At 44.3% G+C, this 24,524-nt stretch overlaps 3 protein-coding genes and 1 non-coding gene across 15 annotated transcripts in view; 1 reads left to right on the plus strand and 3 right to left on the minus strand.

Moving 5' to 3' along the window:
• The window catches only part of LOC142764731 (uncharacterized), a 33,943-nt gene extending 31,975 nt beyond the window's left edge, over positions 1 to 1,968 (minus strand). Inside the window, exons 1-2 of one of the 2 annotated variants that reach the window (XM_075865244.1) lie at positions 415 to 1,968; positions 110 to 285 (exon numbers count right to left, since the gene is read on the minus strand). In XM_075865244.1, coding sequence (XP_075721359.1) covers positions 110 to 284 — 175 coding nt within the window. In that variant the 5' untranslated portion in view covers position 285; positions 415 to 1,968. Of the gene's footprint in view, positions 1 to 109 lie in introns of both variants that reach the window. The other variant, XR_012883839.1, reaches the window with a different exon arrangement.
• Positions 1 to 24,524, plus strand: part of LOC119167762 (glutaminyl-peptide cyclotransferase) — an 823,023-nt gene that overhangs the window by 488,387 nt on the left and 310,112 nt on the right. The gene's annotated exons all lie outside the window — the stretch shown is intronic.
• LOC119167760 (uncharacterized) overlaps positions 17,772 to 24,524 on the minus strand; it is a 310,115-nt gene continuing 303,362 nt past the window's right edge. For all 3 annotated transcript variants that reach the window (XM_075865242.1, XM_075865241.1, XM_075865243.1), the window contains one exon: positions 17,772 to 18,709. In XM_075865242.1, the coding sequence (XP_075721357.1) occupies positions 18,333 to 18,709 (377 nt within the window). In that variant the 3' untranslated portion in view covers positions 17,772 to 18,332. The remainder of the gene's footprint in view (positions 18,710 to 24,524) is intronic.
• On the minus strand, positions 23,251 to 23,323 carry TRNAT-CGU (transfer RNA threonine (anticodon CGU)). Its single transcript has one exon. It is a non-coding gene; the product is annotated as a tRNA-Thr (tRNA).

Genomic DNA, 24,524 nt, shown 5'->3' on the forward strand with positions numbered 1-24,524 from the left:
TATATAAGGTTTCTCTATCGGCTACAAAGATCTTCGCGGTTAACTGTCGCCACTGATTCAATACAAGTGGCTGCTATTGCACATATTTGAGTTTCAGTCAATCACTTACATGGTGCAGCTGGTTGCCCCCTGGGAACAGCCATTCTTGTAAGCCTTGTGTGCCCAGGGTCCATGAAACTTTGAGCAGTAAAATGGTCGCTACAAACCCTGTACGTCGCGTACAATAGGCTGGCCGGCTTACTAAGGAGATCATCGCGTCCAGCATACTGCATCCATGCTTTCATCCTGCATTGGCAATGAACTATCAGCTGAAAGGGGAAGTGCTTGAATAGTGATCTTTTATTGTTACCCTCACTGAGCAAGTACGAACAGTAAGCCTAAAGACATGCAAACCATACAAAAGCTTTAACACACCTGCCGTCCCGTGGTATGCGGAAGAAACTCGTCCCAGGCTTCTTGTGGGTTCTGCCATTGTTGAAGCACTACGATACACAGCAGTAGCTGCCGTAGCTTGGACCGCCGGACGGCATGGCATCAGCACGGTCTGAAAATCTTAGTAAGTGGATGCTTCGCTGTCAAATTACGAAAAAGATATGCGCACGTCATAAGTGTACCAGCAAACCCCTTTGAATGATTAGCTAATCGATGCACAATACAAAACCAGTGATACATCTCTGATCCATAAAACTCTGACTTATAAAGATAGACGTCAAGACCACGTACAAAGATCTTCAGAAGTTTCCAGGCCGCTATCCCTTGTAATGCAATGGTATCGCGTCCTGGGAACTTTAGAACACCTTCGTGCGTACGCAGTATCAGCAGTAAATTGGGAAGAAAAATCGTAGTTGAAATTTGTGTGGTAAAATTATATTGGAAACGTCAAAAAATTTGTGGGCAGCTTGCACTAGTGACACAAGGCTAGCGAAGAAACGAAGATGATGGCCACTTGGCTAGTCCAGATTTGCCTCCAGCACACCAAGAATTGACCATTTGCGGGAAAACCACTGCGCATGAGCAGTAACCGCACAGGTAGCGTTCCTGTACAGGCGTTTTGGTTTTGGTTGGAAAACGTCAGCCTGGCGTTCCATCAATATGACCCGTAGTAATGGCGAACACTGCCGTTTTCACGCAAACACCGTACCTCATAGACGGTGCACAAGCCGTCCTCACTGAACCTATAGTTAATCGACAGACATTTCAAGGTTCAACTTCAAGTGTATAACATAATGTTCTTCTTAAAAGAGCAGGCGTAATGAGCCTGGCGAACCGTCGAGGTAGCGGAGTGCAGGTATCACCTCACTTGGTTATTTCTCAGGCTGAAACGCGAGAAATTCTTGTTTTACACCGTGTATACAAACGTCAACAGAATGTTTTTCTCCTTTACCTTCTTGTTTCAGTAACGGGCATGCGTTTTTGGTCCTAAAGCAACAAAACAAGCGTTTTGTTTTCCAACCAAAAGCGAAGCTTTCCTGTTTACACGACAGGGGGCGCTCACTTTTCCGCAAATGGTCAATTTCGTGGCAGTGATGGTAATACCGCTCTGTGTTAATGTACCACAATTCGAAAAATGTTGCTGTGCAAGTTGCTCAGTTTGTACAGCAGCCTGATGAGATTATTGTAAAGGCTAATACAGATCTTGACAATAAAAATAAGACTTTTATTGTTTACCATACCTCCGCCGTACGTGTTGCGTATTTCTCTTGTTGTGATACGTGTACTCATGATGTCAAATTATTGTGTGTGTAATTTAACCACGTTGCTGGTTTTATGATCACGTGTCGCTCTTCCGCTGTGCCCGATCTACAGCGGGAGCATTTCAACCAGGTAAAATCGGCTGCGCTGACACTGAGTGACGGATGAGCCAGCTGCTCAGTGCTGCATAAAAAATTAGAGTGATACGTCACATTTCGCCCACTTTTCAAATTGTTTTGCTATTTGAATTAATGAACCACCGAAAAAAATGCAGATGAGCATCGGCGGGGGGGTGGGGGGGGGGGGAGTTTTTCATTTTCGCCCAGGAATGAACTCTTCAACGGTTAGCCAGCAGTCATGCCTCCGGCACTTGACACGCTGGTAATGAAACAAAAAGACGCAATTACTAAATATCCTAATTTTGGTGCTACAGTGTAAAAACATTATTCTTTTTGTTTCATATTTTCAGTCTTAGTACAGTACGGACTGGTCTGTAGACGCAAGATGGCAGGAAATAAATGAAGAGCAATCATTAGTTCACTAATTCAGTCAAATTGTTGCTCAAGAGAAACTAAGACAATGGGTGCATTGAAAATCTACCAAAATACAAACAAAAATGAGCTATTATTAACACGGATTATACAAGATAGTACCAATTTTTTTATTTTTTTTTTTTAACCAGAAGTGTCATGTTATGAAACCAAAAAACACAGAAGTTGTGAGGAAGACAAGCTTAAGGAGATGAAATGTTTGTGAACACGGGTTGTCACTACAGCCATCGTCTCAACATGCAGACTTCTTCAAAGCTGCAACTGCCGACCTATCTGAATTGTGTAGGGCAGATTTATCAAGATGAAGGGAACCCACATACACTGGTGCTGACAATCAGCAAATCACCACAAACATTTCACATATGTTGTACCAACAAGGCCAAAATTCATCCCTTGCCTACCTTAGAGCATTTTGTATATTCTTCATACCCTCTCCTCCAACTTATACAAAGCAGGAAAGGCCACATGCGAAAATGGGGAGATGGAAACGAGGAGTCGGCATGCTTAATTGGGCGAGTTAAAAGCCGATTTTTTTCTTTTTTTTTGTCCAGTTCGACTGGGGGTAGAGTCTGCTTCTCCTGCACACCCTTCCCCCTCAAAATTTCACTTGCATCTGCCCTGTTCATTTTTCTTTTCTGATTGGCATTGCCTGCTATATGTTTATGGTGTGGGCAGAGGATTTTTTTTTCACAGCTCACATTAAAGAATGTTTTAATAGATACCATCATATCTAGGAAGTTAATTTTGCTAAAAGGGTGGTGCATGGTAAATTTACTACTAGGGTGAAACTTCTTACAATTGCCAATTAATGCAATTGTCATGAATTCATGTCAGAAATGAGGCTAGCAGCAAAGCTATTGAATCTATTCTTCAAAATGATTCTATTTTCAATAACACCAGTGTTACCCCAAGACAACTTATCCACTGAAAGATCAAAAAACTACATTTAAACCAAGAAAAATGCATGTGTTAGTCTCTGTTTATGACAGAGTTGTAAAGAACAAGTGGTTAAATGTCATGTTTTACCACAATTGAACCCATTGGTTGAAACTGTGGAAGGAAACTCTGGAGCGATTTTTAGGCCTCTGCTGCTGTAGTCTCGAGCAGTTTGGTTTCCTTCACTGCAGCAATGCGACATGGGTGAAATCACAATGTACAAACTCCGTACTCCCAGCAACAGTTTGCTGTGCAGCTTTGCACTTGATTCACAAGCTTCTTGTGTGTATTTTACAAAAGCATTACAAGGATACTAAAGAGAAACGGTGACCTTGTTTAGATTGACAAGCTGCACTCTGAGAACTCTAATGCCAATGCCATATGTTTCACTATCCCAAGTTAATTATTAGCGGAAAAAATTAAGGTTGAAGTTTCACTATTGAAAGTTGTGCGGAAATGTCTATGGGTGACGTCAAAAATTTTAAAATGTATTTTTCATAATTTTGCAATTGGCTCTGTGATATTTTCTGAAACTTCGTATGCTTCGTCTATGACACCCACAGATGACAATGTCCTTCATTTTTATCGATTATAAGCTATAGAGAACCCAGCAAACGCTATCAAAATAATATGGAACAGTGCAAACGTATTTGGTATGCTGTGTTTATTCTCTTTGCATTGGGGTAGAAGCTGTACAGGTTCCTAGTACTTCAAAGTGAGAGATGCACACTGGCCCAAGCACTACCTACAACTTCATACTAACATAAAATCCCGAGAAATTACCCCCTCGATGCTGAAAGATGATCTGGAAGGGGGCCGTTGCTTGGTCTCGGACACTAATTCAATGTAGAAGAGCCTTTCAGAAAAATGCACACGCATTTACTGTTTTACAGACCCGAGGAGAATCCTTGTGTGAAATTTCAGGTGTTATGTCAAGGCGGGAAAGATGGTCTACAAATGTTCAGACAATTTGTGACAACTCAGAATGCAGCCCCGAGGCATCCCACTGTAAATGTGTTAAAAAAATCTTGCGCATATATAAGGACTCTCAGAACTTTGGTTCCAAAGAACTGCTGCTGTAGAATTCGGTAGTGGAGATTAGGTTGAAAAATAATTGCGGGAGGGGAGGGGGCGTTTGCTCTGTATTTTACAGTGCCCACTCGCGATTGAAGTTGGAATAGAGACACTAGCATGTGCTTTTTTCATAGCATTGCCAGGGGTACACAAGAGGCCCATCGAATGTGACTACCCATAAAACCAAGTAACGCTTGCCACCAATTCAGCTGCTCTATGTGCGAGTGTTCTCTTCACACTATTTTAACTGTGCAATACTTTACAGTAAAAGTGCACACCTGTTTTCATACTTTTGTGTTTCAAGCAATTTCGCTTAAATATCTGCAGTCTGAACAAAGTGGACACTTATTACAGTTTCTTATAAGAGTTTATGCTTTTAATTGCAGCCCGAGTCATGCAGTGAAGTTCACCACTGTCACTTATCCTCAAAGGAGGATAAGTGACAGTGGTGGAAATGAATCTGCAGTCCAGTCAAGTGCACAACGAGCTAAGTCAGGAACATTATTGAAACGAACCATAAGATAAGCATTTTAAAAACTGCTAATAAAGCATTGTCTTGGCTTCATCATCCAACATACGGTCGTTTTCATAATTTCTTTATTTTTGCTACATCAAAAACCTCAAGCTGAGCATTCTGTTGTTATTACTAGCACACATGTTTGCAGGAGCTTACTTTGCTGCAATCTTGGATAGGATACTTAGTAAAAGTGCTCAGTGGCATTAATGTTTATCAGCTCCCTCATTTGGTTTTAAGATGCACTTTTTTCTAGATTTGCACTTGTCTCTAATTGCAGAGAATTCATATTGATCCTTGAGGTGTGTAGTAAATAACAAGCAACTTTTTCAGGCAAGGTTACCTTATCATTTTCGGTGATATGTGGGGTTTAACATCCCAAAACCACCATATGATTATGACAGACGCCTAACTTTACATTTTCTTGTCAGTAACTTTTATCAAACATTTCTATTTGCCCTGAAACATTATTTCTTTGACAGTATAGCTGCATGACTGCTGCACAATTATATAGAATTAGTTTGCCTAATGAAGATGAAGAAATTTTGTTGATTTGCAAAAGGTGTGTGTATGGGCTAACTTGAACACATAACCAACTGTTTCAAACATCCTCCCATGCAGTAAATGTTCCCTGGTGAACTTGTCTTCTGGTTTGAACAAATGCAAAAAAAAAAAAAGGTCATGGCAATAGGAAAGGCCTTGAAAAATCGCACTGCTAAATAATGCCATAAATTCTGTGATGAACCACACATTCACATAAAGAAAAGTGAGAGCAGAATTTCGCAAGCACTGTACATCAATGCTGGTTTAGAGAAGAATGAATAAAATTAAGTTCGACGGTTTCACGTCGCAAAACTAAAATCTGGTTGTGAGATGCACTGTTTCAAGTTAAACCTTAATTATTTTGACCTCATAATCTCCCTGAGTGCATTGAACTAGGGCACTAGTACATATTACAACTATTATAATGAGACTCTCGAGGTTCGGAATCAATCCTGTGATCTTGTGCAGAACTGCACGCAGTGGCGGATCCAGACGGGGGGCGCTAGAGGCGATCGCCCCCCACCCCAAAGCCTGTCAGTATCCCTTCCCCCTGTCTTCAGTGCTTGCCGTCCACCTGTTATCACCAATTAGGACAAATGACTGGGATTCTTTTAAGCACACATCAATAGTATTTATGCTATGATAGTTTTTAAGCTAGTAAAAAAACAAAAAGTGATGACCATGCCCCTCTCTACGGTGTTACTTTAAGCAACCCCCCTCCCTATATATGATTGGCTGGATCCACCTCTGAATGTATGTACCATTTCCCTTCACCTTAGGGTCAGATTAGAGATACAGACTTTCTTTCTTTTAATGCACTGTTTCATATTTAAATAAAGGCAGCCGCATTTACACTGATGATTTTTAAAGCTACATGTGTAGACCGAAAAAGCATGTATATGCGACCGATGGTATAGCGTCCTGTACAAACAAACAGTATTGCTCATATGCTCTACAGCAGAATGCTGAATAACATTACTGCCTTGAACAATAGCTTAAAAAGAAACCTCTTCGTGGTGAATGGGAGAAGTGACATATTAATCTCTTTTTTTGGCATCTAGCATCAAATACTGTCCTAAGTCAGAGTGAAAGATGATGAAGACAGGCAATAATACTACAACACTTCAGGTTTGTTCAAATGTCTATAATGAAATGCAGAGGCATAAGGAAGAGGACAATCATGGTGCTACTATATGTACATGCAACAAAGCAGAACCTCATTACTAATTACTTAAATTCAAATAGTTCTATGACTATGGAGATTACCAGCAATGCTTTTACTGAATGATGCTACCCTCTTCATGAGATACAATAAAACACCACATTTTAAATATACAAGTTTTCTGTTTACTAAGTTGAGGCATTTGTTATTAGATCATTTGTGATGTGTTTGACAATCTGTGAAAATGCATAGCAATTGAAATGGCACCTGTTAAATCAGAGCAAAAATACTCTATTCATTACAGTGAAGTTCAATATGTTATGACACCATCCTGACACGCTAAAGAATATCTGAATAATTTGTGACAATCTTGACTTCAGAAGTACTTGAATTTCTAGACATTTAATGTTCAGGTATTAGCAGTTTATTATACAAGGATAGAAAAGAAGCTATATAAAAGGAAAAATAGAGCTTAGTATAACGTTCTTCAGAGGCCAGCAAAAGAGTTTAAGACCTAGAAAAACATTTGACTTTCCTTGGTGTTAACAAAGGGCGTTAAGACTCCATTGCCAAAGACTAGCAAAGGCTTTTTTTACAAAAGATCCCTACATCATGACAGACTCCCAATAGTGCTGTCATCAAGAGCTTCCAGCTTTTATTTAACTGCAAATAACTTGCTTAAAGTGCCGCATTTGTTATTTCGTACCTATTGACCACATATTTTAGACAAATACTATTACGCTGTGCTATAGACAGTAGGCATAGGGTACCGTTTGAGTGCTTTTTAAAAACTAATGGACCAGCCGTTGTCGATCGGCTGAGCATGTTTTCACAACCAAAATTTACACAGACAAATGTTACAACAATAGAATTTATTGTGCATTAAATCTGCCAAGCAGTGGTCTTTGAGTTGCAGTTGAAAATGGCAATATGGTAGTGCATGATCAAAGTGTCAAGGCCCTCCATTGCCCTGGTCCTTTTATTGAAGTATGAGATGTGGTCTTTTATTAAATAATTTGCATTATGAAGTGGGAATAAGCAACAAGACCATAACTGATATTTTTTGCCCAAAATAAATTACTGCTTGATCATGAAAAAAAGATGCACCGATTGAAATACGCCGCACTTACCTGCACTGTGGAATGTACCACAAGTTTAACGTTATCCTGTGCCATAAACATATCAAACAACACCTTCACATACAATCACCTCCATTATATATACATAACCTTCATAGAGTACGAGAAGGTGTTTGACTCAGTAAAGACATCAGCAGTAATGCAGGCACTACTGGATCAGAGCATCGAAGAACGCTACATAAACATACTGGAAGAAATCTACAGTGGATGCACAGCCACCATAAAGAAAGCGGCAGAATTCCAATAAAGAAGAGTGTAAGGCAGATAGATACAATCTCTCCAGTGCTATTCATCTCGTGCTTACAGGAGGTTTTCAGGACCCTAGCTTGGGAAGAGTTAGGAATAAGAGTTGATGGAAAGTATCTTAGTATCCTGCGATTCGCTGATGACATTGCCTCGATGAGTAACTTAGGAGATTAATTACAGCTCACGATTACAGAACTGAACATGGAAAGTAGAAAAGTAGGTCTGAAAATGAATGTCCACAAAACTAAAGTAATGTGCTACAATCTCGGCAGAAAACAGCACTTTCACTTTTACGATAGGTGGAGAGACACTGGAAGTTGTAAAGGAATATGTCTACTTAGGACAGGCAGGAGCCGCGAAGCTGAACCATGAGAGTGAAGTAACTAAAAGAATAAAAATGGGGTTGATCACATTCAGCAAGCATTCTCTAATCATGAATGGTAATCTGCCACTAACCCTCCAGAGGAAGGTATATAAAAACTGCATCTTGCCAGTATTTACCTACGAAGCAGAAACCTGGAGGCTTACAAAAAGGGTTGAGCTTAAATTGAGGATGACCCAGTGAGCGAAGGAAAGGAAAATGATAGGTGTAACTTTAAAAGACAAGAGGAGAGCAGAGTGGGTCAGCGAACAAACCAGGGTTCAAGATATCAGAGTTGTAATCAAGAATAAGAAATGGACATGGTCCGGGCACATTGCACATAGGCAGGATAACCGCTGGTCATTAAGGGTAATTGACTGGATTCCCATTGAAGGCAAACACACGAAGGGGAGACAGAAAGTCAGGTGGGACCTTGAGATTAAAAAGTTTGCAGGTAAAAAGTTTGTAGGTGTGCTTTTCGTTGCATGGCAACGAAAAGCACAAGACTGCGTGGATAGGCATATCATGGGAGATGTCTTTGCCCTGCAGTGGGCGTAGTCAGGCTGATGATGATGACACCTTCAATGTAAGACAAGGTTTAGATTTAAGTGTTAAGCAAAACGTGAGCATGTGAAAGTTGCGCTGAAGGCAAAACACTTGCTTTTTATGCAGATCGCAATTTACAGGTGACCACTTGACACACCAATTATACAATATATGTATACTGCGGTGGCCCACTGCGGCTCATGTCAGCAGAACCCGAACAACAAAATTTGCGAAAAGCGTGAGCATTAAGCTTGTTTGCAAGACCGAACATGTACATGGGCTTCTTTGCAGAGGTTTTATATTTTCTAGAGACTTGCCTAAGTATGATGCACCGTTTTTGTGTAATCTTGATGTAATTAGTAGACTGCTTCATTCTTGCATTGTCATGTAAGCAGTAGCCAAAGAAGTAGAGGCCACAAAAGTGTACAGAACTGAGCAGTTTAACTTGGTATAAGCATTCACGTGTGATCACCGACAGGGGATAGCGCAGTCACAGCTTTTTTTTTTTTTTCTCTCTATGCTACTTGGACTACACGTGCGAGTAGTGGAAATAATGCGATATTGATACCGCCGGTGTCACACAGACACTTGTGATCGCGGTCAGGGCGTCTTCATCAAACTCGATGCTGTACAGCGCAGCAGCGACAAAGTTGTTGCGCGCGATCAAAATTTCTCAAAGAAAACCGGTATTAGTCACCGCTACACGGTCCGGATCAAGTACAGTGCAGCGCGACCCTATGCAGCAAGTACCCGTGTGACAGCATTCACTAAAGCGCGTCAGAGCGCATTCAGAACTAATGTCCACACAGAACAGTCAGCACTCAAGCATCACCATATTCGCAAGGAATAATATCGCAATAATACAAACCGCCGCACAACACCGAAATAGAGGAAGCGCTGACACACGCATAACACAGCCAGCGGCGCCTTTACATACCCGCACCGCTCCAGCCAGCGCGGGCGCACTGATAAGGACTAAAATGCCTAGGGATGTTCGCTCAAGTTGGCACGTATGCCGCGCGTGGTCGTGAGAAAAGCACCTAGCGGGGAGGCTACTCTTATTAGTTCGCGCCACGGCTTGTCGTGGCACGGCAGTCACCTGTCTGGACAGGTGCGAAATTTTGGAACCATCTAAACTCCCTAAGAAATGAAACAAATCTAGAGCAGAGGTTTATAACTACAGCTCAAGGTGCTAGGCTAGAAGGGGACGAAGTTATTGAATATATAAGAACAAGGGTGACGGAAAAATTTCAACAAAGAAGTGCCTTATGCACCACAATAGACAGGGATGGATCAAGTGGCACAATGGCTCCATTTTCACAACGAGAGTGGGAAAGGGCTGAGAAGAGGGTTCCAAGTAGTACATCAACAGGCCCAGATGGCATTCCAATTATGCTGATAAAGACATTGGGTCCGAAATCTGAACGGACTTTGAGAGAGGCAGTAAGCAGAGCTATAATCGATGGTGAAGTCCCTGATGGATGGAAACTTAGCAGGATGAGCATGATTTATAAAGGAAAGGGGGACAAAGATAACATAAACAACTACCGTCCCATAACAGTGACATCAGTGGTCTACAGGCTGGTGATGCAGATTATAAAGGAAAGACTGCAGGCATGGATAGAAGATGAGGGGGTGCTGGGGGAACTGCAAAATGGGTTTCGGAAACACAGGAGGTTGGAAGACAATCTGTTCTCACTGACGCAGTGCATCGAAATAGCAGAAAAGGAACTCAAGCCCCTGTGGCTAGCATTTTTGGATATCAAGGGAGCAGACGATAGCGTGGTTCAAGAGGACTTGTGGGGAATACTAGACACACTGGGTGTGGAAGATGGAGTCACTAATCTTTTAAAGGAAATCTATAAAAGTAACAAGGTAGTTAGTTATAAAGTGGGAAAAACAGGTATCCAAGCCCACAGAGGTGAAACGGGGAATCAGGCAGGGGTGTCCACTGTCACCCTTGTTATTCATGATGTACCTACAAGGATTAGAGGCCAAATTAGAGGGAAGTGGACTTGGCTTCAACCTCTTTTTAGTCAAACAAGGAAAACTCATTGATCAGGCACTACCAGCATTAATGTACGCAGATGATATAGTGCTAATGGCCGACAACAAGGAAGATTTGCAGAGATTGATGGACATCTGCGGTGATGAGGGAGATAGGTTAGATTTTAGATTCAGTAGGGAAAAATCAGCAGTCATGATTTTTAATGATAATGAAGGTAGTGAGCTTAGAATACAGGAAGTCACACTAGAGATAACAGATAAATATAAATATCTGGGTGTATGGATAAGCAATGGGACCGAGTACCTAAGGGAACACGAAATATACGTGACGACTAAAGGTAACAGGAATGCAGCAGTGATGAAAAATAGGGCACTGTGGATTTACAATAATTGATTGATTGATATGTGGGGTTTAACGTCCAGAAACCACCATATGATTATGAGAGACGCCGCAGTGGAGGGCTCCGAAAATTTCGACCACCTGGGGTTCTTTAACGTGCACCCAAACCTGAGCACACGGGCCTACAACATTTCAGCCTCCATCAGAAATGCAGCCGCTGCAGCCGGGATTCGAACCCGCGACCTGCGGGTCAGCAGCCGAGTACCTCAGCCAATAGACCACTGCGGCGGGGCTGTAGAATTACAATAGGTATGATGTTGTGAGACGAATATGGAAAGGGGTCATGGTTCCTGAGCTGACGTTCGGCAATGCAGTCTTGTGCATGAGGTCAGAAGTTCAAGCAAGATTAGAAATTAAGCAACGTGGAATAGGTAGCCTTGCTTTAGGAGCTCACGGGAATACACCAAATCAGGGAGTACAAGGTGATATGGGATGGACATCATTTGAGGGCAGGGAAGCTAGCAGCAAAATAAAATTTGAGAAGCGATTGAGAGAAATGGGGGAGGAGCGTTTGGCTAGGAAGGTTTTCAGCTACTTGTACATGAAGAATGGCGATACAAAATGGAGAAAGCGAACCAGGAAATTGACTGGTAAATACTTAGAAAACAGCAGGGGGCCAAACCAAAAAGAATTATCTGTTAAGAAGAAGGTGAAGGAAGCTGAGACCGATATGTGGAGAATTGGCATGATTAAGAAGTTCGCACTAGAGATCTATCAAATTCTTAAGCAGGAAATTGCCAAAGAAAGGATCTATGATAATACTCGGGGTAGTTCTCTACTGTTGTAGGCCAGGACGGGAGTATTGCGAACAAAGACATATCGGGCCAAATACGAAAAGGTAGACACAGTATGCAGTGCGTGTGGAGAGGAAGAAACTGCCGAACACTTGATAATGTTCTGTAAAGGGCTTCACCCTATAGTTCAGGATGATGGCGCAGAGTTTTTTAAAGCACTGGGGTTTAGGGACAGGGAGGGCAAAATAGACTTTAAGCGGGTAGACTTAACTAGACGGAGGTTATCTGATTGGTGGCTAAAGTGAAGGCTTGAGTGAAAATTAAACCCTTCATTGCAAAGTACCCGTCCATCTTTACTATTTAAAGGAAAAAAAGGATAAATCTAGTGGTTAGTTCACTAAGTATACGGCTAGGTGGCGTTAGCCGCCGCCCGATCTAAAGGGTACAACTGCATACGTCCATCCATCCATCCATGGAACGGTGCTGGAATCTATGTCGCCGGATACATCTCGGGCAGCTTCTCGTAGATTGACGTGCGCTGTCGAAGAAAAAATCCTTTGCGTCGCATGAAGCGGCAGACCCAATAAATAGACCCCTTGAATAGACTCCTTCTTCACAGACCGGCTTCATGGGTGACCTTGACGGCTTTTGTGCGAATGAGCTCTGTATTCACTGGCAAGGACCTGGCATGGTACTCGCGGATGAAATCCGCCACTTTATTCTCGAGTTCAGTGTGCACAGCTCGGCAACCTTGAAACAATGTCTTTGGCCTGTTGCATAGCTAGGCGATCGTGAAACGTCTTTCGTGTGTTACATACTGGCAGTTCGGGTTGTTAGTTGCGCCAGTACCTGACGTCTTTCTTGGACACTCCAAACTGCCGCTGCGCCGCCATGTTGCCATTGGCTTCTGCGAAGTCGATAACTTTTTTTTTAACATGGCGGTGAACTGACACCATGTCTCGGTATTCACAGATGACCGCAGAACAAGGTCCCCACTCGCTAGGAACAGTGAATGAACAAGAAAAGAAAAATAGCCTTAGCAAAGTGCGCGTGGGTACAGTGGCTAGAATGGGGAAGTGGGACGACCGGCGAGCGGCTCCTATGGGAGGCGCTGAAGACTGAGGAGAGGGAACCGCGTGGGGGCACTCGCTCCCGCATTCACGTCGCTGTACCAGGTAGGTGTTCTGTGGCTGTACCTCCGCCGCGCTGAAAAGCGTGCTGTTTCTCTTTGTTGAGCGACATGTGCGTGTGGTTGATTTTACGTATCTGCGTGCAAAGTTCACCCCCCCCCCCCCCCCCCCGTCTTCTGTAGCCATGCCGCGAAGGCAGAGTCACTGTTTTGTGCCTGGGTGTACGACAGGCTATAAGTCTAATAAGACTCAACTGTCCTTGTTTGGTGTACCGAAGGACTCAACCTTGCTCGCACAGTGGCAACCCGCTGTTCCTTCCGCCGACAAGAAACTGGAAAAAAATTGTGCTGTGTGCGACTCCGAGAGCAGTTCCAACTCAGTTTCCGAACCTCCCTGTCTATTGCTCAAAAAGGCTACCACCGGAGAGAAAGCGCCCTAGAAGGACTGAACAGTATGCCCACCAAGGAAGAAACGTGCACGAGAAACTGCCTCATCAGTAAGTGCTGAGAACGCGATTGACAGTGTTGACATCGACAGCAATTCGTGCATGCCGTTTGACAATCTCGCCTTATCGTCGCCTTCGTGGGGGAAACATACGTATCTCCTCTAATTGTTGGTTGCAGCGTGTGTGAACCCGGAAAAGACAAGAGCATCTTGTTCGCCAGGAAGTTGGTTGTTTTCACACAAGAAGAAGACGGGGTGAAGCAAGAAGTGTTTGTGAAAGGAGTGCAGATACTGCACGATGCGTGTGACGACCCTGCCTCACTGTTAGTAGACGCTCTAAGTGTGTGCTCAGGGGATGGAACCCTTGAATAATTTCCGTTTGCCATTGGCAACAAGGGGTACACGGTCACCGGTACTGTAATATCCAGTTTAAAATGCCAGGGAACTGCACAAGAGAAAAAACAATGGATTTCGTGCAAGCATCTCAGGAAAGGCCTCCTCAATCAAAGATCTGCGCGGAAACAACGCGGCTGGACTCGAGCTGTTCGTATGTCATTAAGGAGGAGGGCACAAACACAAGCTCTTAAACGATTAAGGGCCAAGCTTTCGCGGTATGAAGACACTATGCAGAAACTGAAACAGCAAAGTGAGGAGCTCGAAGAAAACGTCCTTGAAAGCCGACTTAAAGATCTCACACTCAAGCAAAAGCTTGCCATCATGCAGTGTTTTCAGGGTGCACGACATAAGTCGCCCAAGGGAATAAAGTACAACCCAGATTGGTTACTTGAATGCATGATAATGCGAATGAAGAGCCCTCGGCTGTATGAACACGTGAGACGGGAGGGCATACTCCTGCTGCCGAGTCGCTCGTGCCTGAAAGTTTACATGCGCAAGTATAAGAGCGGCTTTGGGTTTAATCCCATGGTGCTAGCAGGGATTGCAGAGAAAACCAAGTCCATGGATGAATTCAAATGACACGGGGGCCTCATAGTAGACGAAATGAAGTTGTCAGAGTGCTTGAGTCTTGGTGCAGCAGGAAAGGTTGAAGGATTTGTGGATTTGGGTGAGTTCACACCTGAGAGCGAAAAACACATTCCATGTTACCATGGTATGGTCATTCTGTTTCAACCATTAACAGGCCCTTGGCACCAAATACTGGGAGTTTTTGCTTCCAGAGGAAATGTCAAAGCTGCACTACTTTCAAAGATAGTTATGGAAGCCGTGCTGCTTACAGAGAAAGCAGGCCTCAAAGTAGATTTTATTACCTTAGATGGAGCCTCATGGAATCGATCCATGTGGCGCAGGTTTAGCATATCGGGGGTCTTCAACATCGATAAAGTCTTCCGTACCACATCTTGTAGAGGAAATCCGACGCCTTTTCTTTATATCAGATTTCCCACATTAATGAAGTGTGTTAGGAATGGCTTTATAAAAGCCCCTTACAAGACCCCAGATGGTGCTGTGTACATGGAGCATATCAAAGCAGCGTATGACGAAGATAGATGCGCCGTCACTCTAAGAGTGATGCCTAAAATCACCGCTTCTCATGTGAAACCCAACAACTTCGAGAAGATGAAGGTAAACTTAGCATTTCATTTGTTCAGTGCTGAAGTCCTACATGGCCTATTTTTTTACAAGAATGAAGTGGTTAGACGGTGGAGCGACCCAACCCCAACACAGGCGTTTGTGCAGATGATGGTTAAACTAATCGAAGCAATGACGGCACGCATTCCATCACAAGGATTGAAGGTGAATTCTCCTCAAGAAACGAACATACTAGAGTTTCTTGAATACCTCAACAAGTGGGAAACTTCCTTAAAGCCATCCAAAATTTGGTTTATTTCAGGAAGCACAGCCGAAGGACTGAGAGTCACTCTGCATGCTACCCTCGGCCTATCGAGGCACGCGAGTGAGAAGCTGAACTTCAAGTTCATCCTCACAAGCCGTCTCAGCCAAGACTGCACTGAAAAGTTATTTGGAGTCATTCGCCAATTTTCAGGGTGCAACGATCACCCTACGGCAACGCACTTTTTGATCACAGTCAACTGCTTGAGCTTTTATAATCTGGTGAAGGCCCCAAACAGTGGCAACTGTTCAGGAGGCTCAATGACTTCTCTCTTTGGAGACGGCAGTAGTGTCAAGCAAGTGGACTCTCTGATTGATAAAGGCAAGCTCGAAGAAGCTTCTGGCGCACTGGAAAAGTCGGCGCTTGATGTGGATCATGTGTATGCTGAAAAGACAAGCGACGCCCGACTATGTTTATTACATAGCCGGATATGTCGCCAGGAAGACTGTCCTGAAAAGCAGCTGCCGTGACTGCTTCGATGAGCTTCTCGTAGCTCCGCAGGACGCAAGCAAAGACCTCGCTACGCTGACTCACTTTTGTGACAACGGTGGGCTACTCTATCCCTCGGAGCAGCTCTTCCCGTTTGTAGAAGCCCTGGAGATGACCTTCACGACGTGGTTCAGCTATAATGAGCTACACCATGACAGCTTGGCTGAGTTGACCTCGTGCCTGCAGAGGAATTCTGTCGTGCTTGGATGTTCGTAGCACGGCGAGAGCCTAACCAACCAGATGATAAAGTTTTTTTTCATAAGCGCCCTCCACTTCTACACGAAATCCCTGAACAAGGAGCGTGCATCTACCCGCGCGAGAAAAAAAAACATCTGAAACTTAGCCGTCTGACATAAACATTCAGGCCACATAACTGCTTTCTCACTTGTGCGACCGTATCTGAGTGTTTTTGTGTTGTGCTTGGACAAGTGTACAATAAAGTGTATTGTTGTGGTCCACATTTTTTTTTTTTTCAATAAGAGTTATTTCATAAATCTAAGGGCGAACTAAACTATTGTAATCGCTAGAATCCAACATCCTGTTGATCGCGTTTAGCTGAGGGCATTCCGCATCCATGCAAGCTTCTGCCATCTGTTCTCGTCATAGTAGCATTACATATCATTGAGCTACAACATACAAAGTGTGTAGCCACATTAACTGAAAATAAAAAACGCAAAGTGGCATAATGAAATGCGGCGATACGTGGCTAGAGTACACTCTAACGCGGCCTGGGCAACGCTTCTGCTTCAAGCGCGCGACGTGAATACGGGCCGCAGCGCTATCTATCTTGTTCCCTGCAAAACGGCACGACCAAGCGGGCGCGCTCATTACACTTTCCCATTTTAGCCACTGTAGCGTGGGTGTCTGCCCAAAAAGGCGATGTCGATGCTGATGCCCAAGAAGCATGCGACACTTCCTGTTGCCCGACGATCACTTGGTTTATGTCAAGGGCTGGTATTTAAGCCAGTGGGTTATTTTTAGTGACATATTTTGGAAAAAATTTCGACCTATATGGTAATTGTGATGGGAGAAAAAACGACAAGCAGTGAGTCTGTACATCTACCGGTGGCTGCACTAATTAAAGAAAATCGCACGGCAAGGTAACACTAATGTGAATTTCTCAGTGCCTAATGACTACCATGCGGAAAAACAAAACCGGAGGAGGTAAGCATGCACTGTAAAACACAAAAGTTTGTTGAATTTATGATCGCAGTTATCTACAGGGTCATCCCCTCAAAGTGCAGGAAGTGTTACATAAAACAATAATGCATCAATGATAGGTTGCATGAACGAGAAGAAGAGAAAAATCGTATGGGATGGTTTCTTCGCACTCCACTGATATGAACATCGCACTTTCCTTGTTTCATTCCACTACAATGGCGAGTAAATGTGATACAACAAGACCTGTAACAGCAGTTGAGCAGATTATTTCACTCTGACACATCAGCGAACTATCAATGGTATACTGTCGAAAGAACTTGAATATCTGCGCATGCCTTAGGATAGAAAAATGCACAAATATACTTTTTTGCTTTGATACCATACATAAGATTAGTGAGCCGAGTACATGATTGCACACTATTTCTGAAAATGAAGCACTTTTGGAAATTAAGAGTACTGGTTGTGTCTATGTGGGCCCATTTTATTTTTGTGCCCTTTTACGCGCGCTGCAAGGACACTTCTTGACAATAAGCCACCAAAAGGTGGCGTCGAATCCCGCGTGAACTTTGCCACTACAGTCTATGAAAGTTTGATAATGTTACACCACTGCAACAAAAGTACATAAGCACCACACTATGACTTCCATGCCAGTTGTTGTTGGCTCATCCTGGAAACTTGGTGACTTTTCTGGACCGCATGCCTGCTACAGCGTTAAGAAATAGTTCTCAAGTTTATTGATAACTTTTTCATCGGCCTTACTGACACAAATGCTGCGCTATTGTGAGGCTCAAAGAAGTCGTAGGCCAAATACTGTTTATTTGGCAAAAATGTCCTCCTTGTCCTTCCAATCCTTAGACAGCACCACCTTTCTTTCCTCCATGGACAGCACAATCTGCTCAGCAAATCTTTTTTTTTCAAAGTAAACATGGCGTCCGTAACATAATGGGTCAGTTGTTGCAAATGCACTGTTTTGTTTTCCAAAAAAAGTATACTCCTAATATGACACTAAAATGTACACAGAAAATCTGAAACATTTCTCCATTCACATTTTTCGTGTACACAATAATTTCCTAAATGCATTATCGATGAGAGCGAGCAACAGCAAAATTAAATGCAACCTGCTGCTGTAGTACTTGGGGAGCAACACATAAGCCTTCGCTCCACTGCCAATGCAAGTTGTCACTGAGCGTAGATCTTTCCTTCTGACGTGAGCAGCAAATGTGAAGGCCCACTTGTGCACCTTGCTGTGGGAACCACTTGTTATGCCTGCAAGTGTCGGCATGATTTATGAGGGCCATCCGATCGCTTCGCCTTCGGCTGAGATGGTTAGATGCTGATTGCCCTTGGCTCAGTTTTTCTAAGGGTCATCAGACTTTGCTTCAAAGGCTTCAGCGACTGCATCTGACTCGCTGATTTCTCTAGTCGGGTCAATCTCTATTGTGCCATCTGCCAGTATTGGTGGTGGTTGTTGGGTGCCTTCCTCAGAAGCAGAGCCTTCCGAGACATCTGAACGTGCACTGTGGCGTCGCTGGCTTTCCCTCGAACCCTGGCAATGAGAAATCTCTTGGAAATTGAGTACAGCTTTGCCAGCGCTGCCAGCCCGGTGTGACGGCCTCATTTTTCTACGAAAATTCTCGTTGGGCCAAGCGAGCTCTGTGTCACTGGAGCCGCCCCGGCCACTTCGGGGGAAGAAGGATCGCCCCCTGCCACCTTCGCCACGGCCTCGAGAGCCCCCTGCAATGCAATGGCAGAATCCTCTCATCAGCAAAACATTGTGGATGCAGCAACACTATTTGGACAGGACTATGGAGATGGGGTGGCAACATGCATCTGTTTCTTAATTTGCCATGCACACATGTCACACAAGCATAATAGAGCACGCTTTGCTGGGCAAGTTGGATAACCGCATTCAAATAAAAGCAGAGCACAAGGAGGACAAAACATTGTAAGAAAAGTATATGCACTCAGTACATCACAAGTGTGTCTGCCCAAGCATCACAAAAGGTGCTCTACTAACTGAGCTACCACGGCGGCTATTCCCCCGTCTATCTTATGGGATATATATGAGACATGGGAGCGTAGTGATGACAGTGAGTGTGGAACACTCTTATCTGCCGGTTTGGCATCAACATAGAGTTAATATGAAAAAGCTGCCTATAGCGCCCATGCATTAAAACCGATAACCACTTGGGTGCCGCAATGATGGAACGATACTCTGCTTTCGGGTGATATAGAACGCTCGTACTTGCCACTGTATGCTGCTATGACAACTGGAATTTCATTGTGTTTCGTGGATCTCTGCTGCATCACAGTAAGATGGTGTCACATAAAGTTGAGTTGTTGTCTCATGGCAACAAAAAAATGGACAACGAAGCCCAAGCAAGCCGGCGGAATGGGCCCCACGCTACTTGGCCCCACTCTCAAATGTTGATATGCGGTGTGAAAATGGTGGTGCCAGCTAGATAACAAACCTACAAACGTTTTTGTCCGTGTGTTGCAAACTACATAAATGACCATTGTATATTTTGTAAAAGTAGTTTATATAAACATCACACAATATCGGTTTGTTTATAATATGTGAACACACTTGTTTATGATTTACGCTGTGAGAATTAGATTGTTTTAAACTGATATATTTAGCACTCTTTTCAAGTATTGTTATGACGATGACAACATTCCAAGATGTCAGCACTTTGGTGGTTATAGATTTTCTGAACCAGCTTTTCCGCTAGAGTCTGTATATTAGCTAGCTCTATGGGCATCAAGAAAAGAAGTGCGCATTTAAGAGATCGTTTGCTTTGTTAGACGCATTATTAATCAGATGGAACAGACAATCATGCCAGGGAAAGCACAGGAAATGTTATATGTGATAGTACGCGTTGAGCGCTGAGTCCGCAACGCGTTTATTAAAAACGAACACAGGTCAAGCGCTGAGCGATCCAAATTGGAGCTGTCACGAGCACGAACCACAGTCCTCTTCCTCGTCTTTTGCAGGCACTGCTAAATGCACCCTATCCATTCTACAAATCACTCCCCCGCGGAAAAGGAGCCATCCTGGCGACCTAAGGCACAGGTACAACTGGTGGGTCATAGTGCGGCTTCAGTCGGTCGACGTGAACAGTCTCACGGCCGCGACGGCGGCGGTCTGTAGATGACTGTACGGGCTCGGCAATATAGTTTACAGGGGATACTTGACGCAGGATGCGGTAGGGGCCTTAATTTTCATACTTAGGCAGCAGCTTTGAAGAAAGGCCTGGAGCTGAGGAGGCAACGCGAAGCCACACCGATTTTCCAGGCGAATATGACTGGGGATGCAGGGTGGCATCATGGCGGTCCTTTCGGTGTGCTTGGTCTTGTGTAAATAACAAACGTGCTAGCTGCCTGCATTCTTCCGCATAGGTGGCGACTTCTGAGAGAGTTGAAGACTCTGAAGTATTCGGGCGATACAACAGAATAGTATCCATAAATGAGGAGGGTTCACGGCCATATAGAAAAAAGAAGGGAGAAATTCCAGTCGTGGACTGTGTGGCACTGTTGTACGCATAGGGGACAAATGGTAGTATGCGGTCCCAGTTGGTGTGGTCAGCAGATACATACATGGACAGCATGTCGCCTAATGTGCAATTGAAGCGTTCAGTCATGCCATTGGTTTGGGGATCACACGCACTAATCGTTCGATGAACAACGTTGCATTCACGCAGGAGGTCTTGTACGGCTTCTGAGAGGAACGTGCGTCCACGGTCGCTGAGTAACTCACGAGGGGTGCCGTTGTGAAGAACAAGTTTGTGAAGAATAAATAAGCCGACTTCACGTGATGTAGCTTCTGACAGCGCGGCAGTCTCAGCATACCGTGTCAAATGATCAATAGCGACAACTACCCAGTGATTCCCGTCAGGAGTGTATGGAAGTGGGCCGTATAAGTAAATTCCGATGCGATCAAAAGGTCGGGATGGGCAGGGCAACGGCTGAAGCGGTCCAGTGACGGCATGTGGTGAACTCTTCCGGCATTAACATTTTGAGCATAAACGCACGTATTGGCGGACAAATCGGTACATTCCACGCCAGTAGTACCGCAGCCGGAGGCATGCATACGTCTTTCATTACACCAGCGTGGCCGCATTGGGGGTCCGCATGGAACGAGGCGCAAATATCAGCACGTAGGTGGCGAGGAATCACCAACAACCACTTGCGACCTTCACTGAGGTGATTGTGGCGGTAAAGTAGCTCATCGCGCATGGTGAAATGGCGAGCTGTGCGCCGCAGCGAGCGACTGGTGGTACTCGGTGATGGCTTCGATACGAACTTCATTAAAGACACTATCCAAGGGTCTTGACGCTGCTCGGATGGCATGTCAGCGTGTGTGAGGGAGGCAGAATTGTAGGTAGAAACAGGCGCATTTGCACAGTCATGGGTAAGCGGAGATCGAGAGAGAGCATCGTCGTCTGAATGTCTGCGCCCTGACCTGAAGACGACGCGGATGTCGTAGTCTTGGAGTCATAATGCCCAAGGGGCTAGGCGACCAGATGGGTCTTTTAGAGACGACAACCAGCAGAGGGCGTGACGGTAAGTCACGACATCAAATGTCCGACCATATATGTAAGGTCTAAATTTAGCGATTGCCCAAACAATGGCTAGACATTCTTTCTCTGTGACCGAATAATTTTCTTCAGCTCTGGTCAGAGTGCGACTCACGTAAGAAACGACGTACTCATCGAAGCCAGACTTTCGCTGCGCAAGGATAGCGCCAAAGCCGACTCCACTGGCGTCCATGTGGATTTCGGTAGGGGCGTCTGGGTCGAAGTGACGGAGAATCGGCGGCGATGTCAGAAGATGACGTAATTTCGCAAATGCGTCGTCACAGGTGGACGACCATGCCGAGATACCTTAGCTGTCAGCAAGTAGACGTGTTAAAGGGATCATTATAGATGCGAAATTATGAATAAATCGTCGAAAATACGAGCATAGCCCTATAAAGCTCTGGAGTTCTTTGAGTGTCGACGGCTTAGGAAACTCGGTGATGGCGCGGAGCTTGTCTGGGTCCGGTAGAACCCCGTCCTTGCTGACAACGTGCCCTAAGATTGTGAGCTTCCGTGCGGCAAAGTGACATTTCTTCAAATTTAGTTGTTGCCCAGCCTGGGTGCGGCATTTCAGCACACTTGCAAGGCGCTAGAGATGGGTATCGAAGTCTTTTGAAAAAAACCATGACGTCGTCCAGATAGCAAAGGCACGTATGCCACTTGAGACCTTGAAGTATATTGTCAACAAGACGCTCGAATGTGGCCGGGGCATTGCAAAGGCCGAAGGGCATCACGTTGAACTCGTACAAGTCGTCAGGAGTTACGAACGCACTTTTATGATGGTCGGCTTCATCCATAGGTACCTGCCAGTACCCCGACTGAAGATCCAGCGAAGAGGAGAACTCCGCTCCTTGCAAACAGTCGAGCGCGTCATTAATTCTGGGAAGCGGATAGGCATCTTTGCGCGTGATTTTGTTAAGGCGCCTATAATCAACACAGAAGCGGATGCTACCATCCTTCTTTTTCATGAGCACCACCGGGGATGCCCAGGGGCTGTGGGACGGCTGTATGACTCTCCGGCTAAGCATGTCAGTCACCTGGTCTTCAATAATCCGACGTTCAGCTTGAGAGACGCGGTATGGACGCTGGCGCAGGGGTGCATGGCTGCCGGTGTCTATATGATGAGCCATCGAAGTTGTTCTGCCCAAACTGGGTTGCTTGTAATTGAAAGACATCCGAACATGCACATAAACATGTGCCAAACATGCGCATAAAAGAGTGTTTCACACTCGTCGCTTGGCTTATAGATGGCGCTGACTGACACTCCTACTTCTAAATTCACATATAAACCCAAAAAAGTTTATGGAGGGAAGGCGGCTGTGATAGCTCAGTGGTTAGAGCATCGAACGCGTTATTTGAAGGTTGTAGGTTCGATTCCTGCTCACGGCTGGTTATTTTTTCACCCACTTTTTTTTCTTCCTATTTACATTCTATTGGTTGTAATAAATTCTCCTATATTCCTTGGCATTACTGTCTGTTAGCTTTCATTATTATTGTGTCAAAAACACGGAAAAACGAGCCCTTCTTTCCCTTATATATATATATATATATATGTATGTAATAAGGGCTCGTATTTCCGTGTTTTAACACAATAATAATGAGATATAACAGACAGTAGTGCCAAGGAATGTGCAGGGGAAGTTATTAGAACCAATGGAATGTAAATAAGAAGAAAGAAAAGTGGATGAAAAAATTACCAGCTGTGAGCAGGAATCGAACCTACGACCTTCGAATTACGCGTTCGATGCTCTAACCACTGAGCTATCACAGCGGCCGTCCCTCCATCCACTTTTTGGGGTTTGTATGTGAATTTAGAAGTAGGAGTGACAGTCAGCGCCATCTATAAGCCAAACAACGAGTGTGAAAACACTCTTATTCGCATGTTTGGCGTCACGTAGCACGTGAACTTATGAGCGGGCAGCTGATTAATTCTCCCTCTTATACAACCTAAACACACCAAGTCTGCCACTACGAGACCCCCGTTCAATGAAATAAGGGAGAGAAGTGTATACCTAAGGGCTCGTATTTTCGTGTTTTAACACAATGTATGTATGTATATATATATATATATATATATATATATATATATATATATATATATATATATATATATATATATATCTGACTGGAATTCCCACTTGTTAATCGCGCTGGCATGCTCGTACGCTGCCAGCCAGTCCTCGACATCTTGATCTTCAGTGCCGTTGTATACTAGTGGGTCACGCAGACGAAGTACACCAGAACACATGACAGGTGGCAGCGTAGAAGAGCCTTGTGGGGGATCGACGCGCTCGGTCATCGCGGACTGAGATGGTAGCTTACGGCTGCGGAACTCCAGGACGTTACCCAGCACGTTTCCACCAAATGCAACGAGCAAGGTTGCGTAAAAACACAGGTTATCATTCGAGAAACGTTAGCCGCAACAAGCTGGTACAGGCAGGAACCCGGCAAGCACGAGCCACACACGGACGTCAATGTCTTCTTTCACGCTGGCACAGAGCTGGCGCCACTGTGCTTTGGTACAATATATATATATTGCCGCGAACGTAATAACAGACAGCGATGAAACGACATCTTGCTTGCCCTCAAACCAGGACGCAAAAGCCCTCTTCTTTCTTCACGTCCAAGGGATTCCCCTACAGTTCATGGCTCATACCCATTACCTGTGACATTACTCCCTCTCCTCGAAAAGCATCGGCTCAATGCTGGTAATGAGCGTTGAGAAAAAAAAATGAGAAAGAAAAGATGCTACCATGGAACCCAACAACTCCGTCGTAAGGGAAAAAAATGGGCTGGCGTCATAGAAGTACTCAATAAAGAAAGGAGTAAGTACACAAGACAATAAAAAAAACCAAAGTGACAAAAAAATAGTCATTGCATGGTAAGTTAGTCCACGTTCGATGGATAACGCGAGAAATATGGCTTGAGTCTTGACACGTGCACCACATCACTTTCTGGAAACCGACGGGAAC

The sequence above is a fragment of the Rhipicephalus microplus genome, chromosome 6 (genome assembly GCF_043290135.1).
Source record: "Rhipicephalus microplus isolate Deutch F79 chromosome 6, USDA_Rmic, whole genome shotgun sequence".
NCBI lineage: Eukaryota > Metazoa > Arthropoda > Arachnida > Ixodida > Ixodidae > Rhipicephalus > Rhipicephalus microplus.